We start from the raw sequence: 10,252 nt of genomic DNA, 5'->3' as shown, positions 1-10,252 counted from the left end.
CACCTTCTTTGTATTACTAGTCTCGCAGATAACTATTCGTGTAAGCTTTCCTGGCATCTTTCACACTGTCAGCTCTCATTAACGACGTGCTTAACCATGCCTCGTACGGGGAAAACTGAATAGGTCTGTGGCCTACATTGAGATGAGAACATGCAAACCAGATGACCTAACGTTGATGTAGGCTTTAGGATGTTCATTCTTTCTCTCAAATAGGGTAATCACACACTGATGTCTTGGATCTAGAGTCACCAAAGCCTGGTCTTGGTGGAGGCTGTGTCGTCTCATCATCGCGCATTATCACTACAATGAGAATGATCTAGAACCCGTTGGAAGAAAGCTCGCTCCTCAAGTCAACACGTAACGGAAGCGACCCTTTCGATATGCGCGGCACTGGATTGGTTGTTGTGGTGGGGTTTGTTGGTGATGGTTTCATGGTACGTTCCTCGCTAATAATTCTCAACACTGCCAGATAACTCAGCTCACTCATACCATCTCACCACTTTCATCATCTCCTCTCGACCAGCCTACTTCTCTACGGCTTCCCTTAAAACGCCAAAGATCCACGCCAAAATTCGACATGGTGGCACCTTGTTTCGATACCACTTGCAAGAACCCAGCTCATCTGTGCTTGAGCTGTGGGGAGCACGGCCATTACCGAGAGACGTGCGAAAAGTTCCCACCCAAATGCCTCCACTGCGAATTACCAGGCCATTTCATCGACGATTGCCCTCAGACGGAAACTATCCGTTGCTTCAACTGTCAGAAGCTTGGGCATACGAAGACAGGATGCCCTCTCCCACAAAAGAAACGTAAGTCAGACACGACTGAGGAATCAGTCGGCACAAAAATGTTGGCAGAGGCGAACAAGAAGACGAAGATTGTGCACGACGGGTGGGTGGCAAAGTATGGAGAGTTAGAGAAGAAGTTTGGTATTTCGGAGGGGATAAACAAGGAATTGTGGAGTGAGAATAAAGACTTGAAGAATGAGAAAGAAGACTGGAAAAGCGAGAAAAAAGACTTTCAGGGGAAGATCGATCGCTGTAAAAAGGATCTTCTTAAGAGGGAAGCATGGAGTGAGGCACAAGCGACAAAGATTGAGGATTTGGAGGGGGACAATATTGCACTATTGTTGATGAATGATGGTCAAAAAGTGGAGATTGAGAGCTTAAAGGAGGAGCCAGGACGTTGAAAGCATCAGTCAGGGAATCGCTGCGGGAGGCAGAATCTCGGCTCGATGCATGATCGGTGAGCTTGTTCCCACCCGCTATCAATACACCAAACTCATGGAGTCAACAGGTCCGGCATGCAGTACCTTCAACACCCACGTCCGACAGTCAGACCGACAGAGACCCTGCTATCCGATGTGTGATACGCAATGACAAAAGATAGCCCTCCTGGCTCTCACAGCAAAACGAAAGCATATTCCACGCAAAAAATCCCGCAACGTAGGAGCCGTCCATATATCTCAGCAAAATGCGACAGTTCCAGTCGGAGAGGTTTCCACAAGCTCATCAAAATGTAAAAGCGCACAGCAAAGAGGCATAGTGTAATGAAGAAGACCAGGACTTTCACGTTTACTAAGTCAGTACCAGTAGGACAAGCAATACCACTCTTACAGCCCACTTTTTACACTTAGGAAATTTCCGATACCTTGCTTAACCTAAGACCGTACCTAGATACCTGCGTCGAGAGTGCAGTAGAAGCAAGCAGTGAGGCCATCGATACCGACGAGCGCTACATACTGTCCAGGTGAAGCCGACCCGCCGCCACTCCACCCACCCAATCTCCTCTTCTTTCACTATTGTTACATCTCATTCAATCCTAAGATTAGTCATCGAAAACACTTCAAGGGCATGTGGTCTAGACTCAAAAAGCGAGTATGGCAAGGCGCCCGTAAAGCCGCTGTGCGTGCTAGTCCACGAGTGTATGCAGGGAGACGCGGATTCGAGTTTCGCCATGTCCAACTCATTATCTTTCTTTTTGACGCTCTTTCTGCTCTGGCAACAGTGCTGTTTGTATACTTGCTTAGGAAGATATGTTTTTGCCAAAGTAGTGGTGACGCAGAAGTCTACTTCACCTCAGCGTGCAATGGTGGAGTCGCTATCTTGGGACTAGGAGACGACAAGATGTTTTCGCGTTAGATGTTTCATGGATATAGCGCAGGTTGAAGTATACGTTACCTTCGGTAATACTTGTTCAATATCATTTGATAGTGTGTATTTAGAAAAGGGCGACCTAGCTTCGGTCATCCCCTAGTAACGTCCACTGTCTTCGTTCCAAGCCAACCCACCAGCCCAGCTTTTGTCCGCATCTCCGCCATCGATACCTTGACCCTTTGTTACTGCAACACCTTATCTCACTTCTCCAGCGCGCCCATATAGACGAAGGCCATTTTCTCAGTAACAGGTACCTTGCGTGACCCAGCAATTTCCTTGCTAGACTCACTCCTTTCTTTCGCGTAGAGAGTATGGAACAACTCAATCAGCCTGAGCTCCTCTCCATGGACCAATGCGAGTGAAACATTGTGTTCTATACGCCATGCGTGAGGCGCGAAGCAGTTCTGGCAGAGGCGTGCGAGAGTCTTCATATTCATATACTGTGTGATATTGGTGTCACAGCCCTGAGTATCACAGATCCGGCGGTGGAGGGCGGTATGAAGGTCAGCGAGACTAAACGTGGCCTGCGAGTGAATTCCAATGGCCATTCTTAGGGTGCTTGGAGCGAGTGCGATGATCTACGATTACCGCGTTAGTCCGAAAGCTGTTACTCTGAGCATCTCTCGCTTACCTCTTTCCACTCAAACATTTTAGATACCAAGTCCATTGCCATTCTGTTGACTCCTCTCCACGTCAATACAGTAGCAACATCCATGTGCAAGACAATTTGCTGTTGCAACTCTACCGGAAGCCGAGAAAGTAAACCTAGATTGGGCGCGGTGGTGTAGTCTGGTCCGATAGCGTGACGGGCATCGTCGAGGAGACAATGACGAGCAAGGAGATCGTGATGAATAACGCCGTGAATAGTGTTTGCATTACGTACATGAACACGTATGTTGTTGGCCGCCGACATGACAGTTTACTTGGCTGGAAATAATTGTTGTGGTGAGGTGTAGGCGTCTGGGTGTGAAGAACAACAAATGTAGAAGACTGAGCGGACCTTTGACCAAGACTAGCGCAAGTGTAATGTGATTATCATGTGACAAAAGAAGTGGAACAGGCTCTGTCGCGCGCTGATGTTGGCTGAAGTAGACGGTTCATTGTAGTGGTTATCGTTGATGCCTATGATGCTTGGAACACTGCAAGATCATTAGTCATAAGAACCTATGTTGTGAATACGTATCCAATGAACTCGCAAAGATGTACACAGATGTCAGGACTGACACCTGCTGTGTAGATTTCGAACAATCGAGTTGTATTCCCATGGCTTGTAGGATGCGTCAGAATCGCGGTTTACGTCGGATTGGAGCCAGCAATCAACGACCTGGAGCCTTCTGTGCCTGGATAAATCTCATCACGGAACGCATACCTAGGTAACATATAGACAGCATGTTAATTTCTGCGCGTGGAATTGATGCAAAAAGAATGTCGATAAAAGGAAGATAGCACCTGGGCATGTATGCATGGTGCGCAAGGGAAAACAGGGCATGTGCAAGAAATTGGCAAAAAAGAAGGAATCAATCTAGCTGCTCTCGGTTTCGATCCGAGGTCCTCCGGGTTATGAGCCCGGCGCGCTTCCGCTGCGCCAAGCAGCTTTTGTGGTTGATTGGTTGATGGAAGAATTCCAAGTCCAATACAATATAGCCGCAGGTATGTCACTGACGGGTTCGCAATGCACTGCATCATCATAACCAATTCTCAAAACTTCTGTGTGGGAGCTCAAGCAAGCTGTGGGTCGTAGCGTGAAGAACCTGCTGTGACTCACAAAGAAGCGACTGGTTGTGGAGATCCCTTGCTAAAACCCAACACCCCAACACCCCAACACCCCAACTAAACCCTACCTAGGTACCAACAAAATCACAAAGCCCAAACCACCAGACGCCGCGCTAATTTACTTAAACGAACCTTACACCAAAAACCTTACACCAAAAAACACTCATAATCATAACATAACCATAATCACACAACCCCCTCACCTCGAAAACGCCCCCTCGGCATCATCCCCGAGCCCCCTAAACGCAATCCTCCCATTACTCCTCAACACCTCACAAACCGTCTCAGCACTCAACTCATACCCACTCTTCCGCCAGCGCGCATTAAGCCAATCCGCCAACGCATCCGCACTACAGCTAAAGCGCCTCGTATCCCACTCATGCAGGATCAGATCAACAATAGGCTGATCAGGCAGCGGCTCCGGGTGCGGATCCTGCAGCGGCACCGAACTCAACGGCATGGGGAGCGCGCGGGGCGGAAAGATGTTTTCGTAGGCGGTCAGGAAGTGGAGGAGGGTGTGTTCGGTGTGGGGGCGCGAGGCGAGGGTTATGCCGAAAGGTTGGCCGTTTAGTTTGAGCGCGGATAAGGGACAGGCGGCTGTGGGGTAGCCGGCTGCGGCTGCGAGGGCGGAGAGGGGGGCGTCGCCGGGTGCGACGATGAGGTCGAGGGAAAGGGTTGTGAAGAGGTAGTCGAGGCCTTCGGGTCCGCCGGCGGTTTGGAGGTGTTGGCGCGCGGCGTTTACTTCTTCGCGTTTGGTTGTGGATTGGAGGGCGGCCATTAGGTCGTTTTGGTCGGGGCAGGCTGGGGAGTGTTAGTAAAAGGAGGAGATGGGGTGGTTTGGAGGGACGTACTTGGTGGTAGGCAGAGTTCGGGGTGGTCGAGGTTGAAGTTGATGATTTCGGCCAGCGAGTGCATCTTTGTGACTTTGAAGTCGCGAATGAACTCTGCTAGACAATCTTTGAACTCGGAGTCTGTGTCGTATCAGTATCAGTATACACCCAGCGCAATAGAGGACGATACTCACAAACAACAGGCTCAAAGCAATTCTTGCCATCAATCGTCAAACTCGATTGGTTCGGCAACTCCACCGGATACACCACATCAACGCCCATCTCGATCATGCTCTGAACAATCATATCGTATTTCTGCGTCTGCACCATGTCAGCACTGCATGGCCCAACACAACACCAACCCCTGCACCAAAATGTGCGTTCTATACTTCCATATGTACGCAGAGGTAAGCGCTAACTCACCATGAATCGCTCGGCGTCAGCATTGATCCGCCCGCTTTTACGCCACGCCTTCCAAATACTCGGCTCGCAGATACCGATGCGGAGCGTCCCGAAATCCGGCTTGATCTTGAATGATCTGTGTGGACTGCTTGCGAGTTCTTCGCGGTTGGTGGGAACCATCATGGCGTCCATTAGCGCTACGAGGTCTTTTGCTGATTTGGCCTATGGTACCGTCAGTGCGTGGAGTACGAGCTGACGCATCCGCATGTGCTTACCATGCCTCCGACGGCGTCGAATGTCTTGCTTAGGTTGAAGATGCCGTCCATTGGTATTTGCCCAGCTGTGGGTTTCAGAGCGTAGAGCGCGGCTCGGTTTGCGGGCGTGATCAACGATCCGATGGTGTCTGTTCCGATCGCAAGGGTGCTGAAACCTGAGGCTACTGCGACTGCGGATCCAGTTGATGATCCTCCTGGTGCGGAAAGCTCCCAGTGTAGCTTCCTTTTCGCGATGTGTCTTGAGACATACGGCGACTGACACTGTCCACCGACTGCTGACCATCCAGGAGGCATAGAAGGGTTCTTGAGACCGCAGAATTCAGTTAGGTTCGATTTTCCGATGATGATCATGCCGCGTTTGACCAATCGTTCCACAATTGTTGCGCTTTTCTTGGGTATGCATCCTACGAAAGCGTACGATCCTGCACAGCAGTAAGTCACTGGTCTCGATCAAAGTTACCTAACCACATACCAACTGTGGTGTCCATGCCTAGCTTCTCATCGGTCATAATGTTGTCTTTCAACACTATCGGGATACCATGTAATGGGCCTCTTATCTTGCCTCTTGCCCGCTCATCGTCCAGCTTCCTAGCCATCTTGATCACTTCATGCTTTGGCGCGACCGAAATCAATGCACGTAATTGTCTTCCTCTTCTGTTGTGCTGTTCAATTTCTTTCAAATACAACCGCACAATCTGCACACTTGTGAGGGCTTGTGCATTCATGAGTTCAGAAAGCTCAAAGGCCGAAATGGTAAGCGGATCAAAGTCTGGCAGCCATGCATCGTCGGCCGAAGATGTGAAGGATGCTTTGCGCGACGCATTACTGTTATCGACAGATTCCCGTGGTTGTGCGTTTCCGATGTTTGGCGCAAGGGCCGTTTTCAGATATCTGAATACCTTCGGCATGGCTGTGTTAGACTTGCGACCGTCGGTTGTGCCCAATGTGGGGTGCGGGCGCGTGGGGATGGAGATGCCGGGATGCTTGTCGATCCGGGGTGATGAAAGCGGAGCGTGAACGTCGTTTGGAGTGAGAGTACGTGCGATCGCAAGACTGAACAAGCAGATCGTCAATGTAGGGAGATGGGACAGCCAAAAGCGTCTGCAGGGGACGCGGGCTCCGCTAGATTATGAGTGCTTGCCATGGCTGCGTCCGAGGCTCTAGACATCGCCAGTGGCTGCGGGTATGATCACTCCTTCGAGGCCTGACCGAACTGGACGTTCGCCTTCTGACATCCCGGTCCATGGCGTCCATAGACTGTGTGGAGTAATAGGGTTGGTGGTTCCAAGGAAGCCAATCGAGGACAAGTATTTCCGGTAATTCGTACTTTATGTTCTTCCTATTCGCAGATGCGAAAGCCCCGTAAGAACCACATGATGCGTGATCAGGTTGAAGTTGCACAACACTTTACCCGGAACGCAGGGCCGCACGGAGCTGTTGGCGGTTGACGTCTCGCTTACGGTCAGATGGTGGCTGCTCACCCTGCTCCCATCCAGCCGGCTGGATATTGGCACTCTTGGGTTCTGCGGAGTCGTGGTCCATTCGGTGTTTCTACCTCAAGTGTGTATGTGCTGCCTGGTGTCGGATGAGCTGGCTGATCTTTACTACAACTACTACACATGACTTTGCGGATTAATTCCAGTTACTGCATCAATACCACCGAGGTTCATTGTTCATCATGAAGGATTCCCCTTCGTGATCTTCACCAAGGTCTCTCCCAGTGAAACTTAGCCGTTGCTCGAGATCTCTGCGCCCCGGTGGCACAGCGATATACTTCGTCGTGAGACGATAAGAAGACTTACCCTCTTAAACTCGAGCAACCATGGCGTCCTTCGTGTATACCGGACTGGGTAATGTTGGGGAACCCGAACCCCTGTCTCGCTTCCAGACATAAGTTTGCCGTGTTATGCGGGGTATCGACTCCTACAGCTTTGGTGGTCTGATACGTTGTTTGTTGCAGTCACAACACGTGGAATATAAGAGCGCTACGACGAATCGCCGTTCGATCGAGGCTGACAGCGCGGCCAGACCCGCAGGAGGCACGCGGGAGTCACTATCACATCACGATGAAGGACCGATCAGAACGGTGGCACAGTTCTCGAAGAGTGTTCAGGCGGCGCGGCTAGTCAAGCCTAGAATAGCGTCAGCGCGAAAGCCTGCCGCCGTGCGTCCAGATGCTGAAGACGCAATATGCAGCCCCATACTTTGCAATATACGACGCCACGCTGTATAAATTACATCCAGGTCAACTGATGCCACTAGGTAGTGTGTGCGTGGTTGCCACTTCCGCCAATCTGGACTGGGGATCCCTCACTGCCGTAGGTGGATGTCAAAAGCCGAGGCAGGTCCCGGTACTGCATGCTGGGAATTAATCAAGAATGAATGTAGGGCCAACCTGATGCGTATCTAGCGGATGCGGAGGAAGATGTCTAGTCATTGGACAGGTTGGGCATGCGAGAGCCTGACACGTAGAAAAGTTGATCGCGTTCATGGAGATGAAAAAATGATCGTTTACTACCGCTAATTCGACGCCAGCTTAAAGCATCTTCTGCGGAGAATGCGACCTCTGCCGTCGTGTCGCAGACGCGATAGTGGATACCGTTTGAAACTGACAAGTAATTAGAGGTAGGCACGCGTTGACTGCCGTACAAGGGTCGAGTAATGCTTGCACCGTACCCTTCGACTACCACAAACGAGCATGTCCCTAGAACGTCGTCGTAGCCAGTCTGCTCGCCGCATTCTTCGCATCAATGCGATCATCATCCTCTTCAATCCCCTTCTGGCTGCCTGCCTTGCTAGTTGCACGTTTCCTCCCATTCACAGACTCTTCCTCATTCTCATCGGCCTCGGGTAAAGGCGCCACGATACTGCCGCTCATGCTACGATTGAGGCCGTCACCTGGGCGCCGCGGTACACCGGACCATGCATCGCCCTTGGGACCTTGTGAGCTGGCCATGGGTGTACGGCGCTGAGTGGGATGTGCTTCGCGACCCAGCCGGGAGAGGCCTCCACTACCGTCGATAGCGCGGATGTCTGGTCGTACCGATTCTAGTGTCGCAAGCGTACGGCGCTCTGCTTCGATTTCTCGCACGACGTATTCGCGGATCGCTTGCCTCATGTCTTGTGTGGTCCTGTTGAACCATTTGCGTTGCTCTTGTAGGAGGTTGGCTGTGACGCGCTGGGCTTTCGTTGTGAGGTATTGTTCGTGGCTTCTTGCTTCGTCCAAGGCTGCGATAGCCTCATCGACCTTGTCCCGTTTTACGCTCGAGCTGGCCTTGAGCCTATCAGCCGCAGATAGTTTGGACTTTGTCGCAGACTGTGCTTGTAGGAGCTCGCGGAGAAGAATGTGTCGGTTCGTGAGGGTTTCTTTCGCAATAAAGGCGTCGCTGCTGTGGTATTGGAGAGGGTCGCCGAGAGTCGTAGCTTCGGCAGTACCCTGCGCTGCGTGGAAGTCGCCCGTGGCTTGGATGACCTTCCCGAGCTTCTTGTATGCGTGTGAGAGACCAACGTGTGTTTCTTGGACATGTAGCGCTGCGAATTTGGCACCGAGGTCGGACTCTGCGACGCCCAGATCTAGATTATGTTAGCCATGGACTGAAAGGTCTGCCTAGAAGCGCCTACTTCTCCTGTGCTTCACAACCTTCTCTAGCTTCTGCTCCGCCTCCATTGTGCCTAGGTAGAAAGCCTTGACGACTGGTCGTGCCGCAGCAAGTTCTGGCGTGTCGTCTGGTGGTGGCGCAAACTGCTTGATCATCTTGCGGCGCACGCCAGTCGCAGGCTGTTTCCTCCGCACCACAGGGCTGTAGCCAAAGTCGCTCTCCACGAAGAAGACCATCTCTTCGTCGCGTATCAGGATGTCATTGCTGCATACAATGTTCAGCCACCGTTGTAGCGAAGTCTTCAGGCGTGCCTCGTCTTCGTCGGTGCCTGCGCCTGCCGAAGTAGTCGCGGGCGGTACTGCAGGCACAATAGCTTCGGGGCATGCTGAGATGAGATGCTCGCCCAGCTTTACAAACTCGGAATGCAGGCGTCGGACATCGCGGAATTGAGTGGTGCGGAACTTGGGGAGGTTCGTCTGGAGAGAGGTCAGTAGGAGTGGAAAATGGGGGCCAGGCGTGCGCGGTATGGGCAGGATTGGTGCAGCTATGCAGTCCGACTGAGATGCCGGAGAAGCACATGTCTACCTTGCACCACGCCTCAATGTCCGCTATGTCGCGCGCCTCTAGCCCGGTCGTGTCGATGTTGTGGAGACGTACGTAAACATCGAATCGCAGTATCGGGTCCTTCTTGCTATTCCGCTCGAGTCCCGTGACCTTGGCCTGGAGCTTGTAGTGTTGCTGTTGCCGCTGCGGCCTGTTGCCGTGGTATCGCTGCGGCTGCTGCTGGCCCTGCTGCGCATTGGGTGACCGCGGCGCATCTTGGCCCGGCATCTGTGGTTGTTGCAGATGGTCGCCGTTCTCTGGCGCCGTGCCCGGCCGGCTTTGCGCATCTTGGTCGCCCATGTAGCCGTACTGCTCACCACCTTCATGGTACGGGGAAGCCTGCGGAGGCAGCGGGGATGAGGGGATGTCGTTGGTCGGCGGCTGGCCAAACGACGTTCGGTTGGCCTGGGGCGACGATGCCCATGGGTCGCGGCCGCCGGGGTGGTCCGGGTCGTGGGCGCTGTAGTCCATGGTGTGTGGTGGGGAATTGGAGCTCTGGACAGCTGCACCGAGCTGTCGAGTGATGCGATGATGTCGCTCGAGTGCCCTGACCTGCCCTGGAATTAGCCGAGCTAGGCAAGGCGCGAACGTCGACATCCTTCACATCACGTGCG

At 52.4% G+C, this 10,252-nt stretch overlaps 2 protein-coding genes and 1 non-coding gene across 3 annotated transcripts; all 3 read right to left on the bottom strand.

Moving 5' to 3' along the window:
* Positions 1-3,679: 3,679 nt before the first annotated feature.
* J4E79_000865 lies at positions 3,680-3,751 on the bottom strand. Its single transcript has one exon. It is a non-coding gene; the product is annotated as a tRNA-Met (tRNA).
* A 377-nt stretch (positions 3,752-4,128) lies between these two features.
* Positions 4,129-6,344, bottom strand: J4E79_000864 (uncharacterized protein; the record flags this gene model as incomplete). The annotated part of the gene is made up of 6 exons (XM_049349776.1): positions 4,129-4,730; positions 4,781-4,900; positions 4,954-5,080; positions 5,183-5,383; positions 5,437-5,858; positions 5,909-6,344. 6 exons carry the CDS (start codon positions 6,342-6,344, stop codon positions 4,129-4,131), a joined length of 1,908 nt encoding a protein of 635 aa, XP_049216563.1.
* A 1,796-nt stretch (positions 6,345-8,140) lies between these two features.
* J4E79_000863 (uncharacterized protein) lies at positions 8,141-10,109 on the bottom strand (the record flags this gene model as incomplete). The annotated part of the gene is made up of 3 exons (XM_049349775.1): positions 8,141-9,009; positions 9,058-9,511; positions 9,693-10,109. 3 exons carry the CDS (start codon positions 10,107-10,109, stop codon positions 8,141-8,143), a joined length of 1,740 nt encoding a protein of 579 aa, XP_049216562.1.
* Positions 10,110-10,252: the final 143 nt, after the last annotated feature.

Source organism: Alternaria viburni (genome assembly GCF_023758015.1).
Source record: "Alternaria viburni strain BMP 2772 chromosome Unknown scaffold_1, whole genome shotgun sequence".
NCBI classification, from domain to species: domain Eukaryota; kingdom Fungi; phylum Ascomycota; class Dothideomycetes; order Pleosporales; family Pleosporaceae; genus Alternaria; species Alternaria viburni.
The sequence above is the reverse complement of the archived record's forward strand: the minus strand, read 5'-3'. Positions and strand labels throughout refer to the sequence as shown.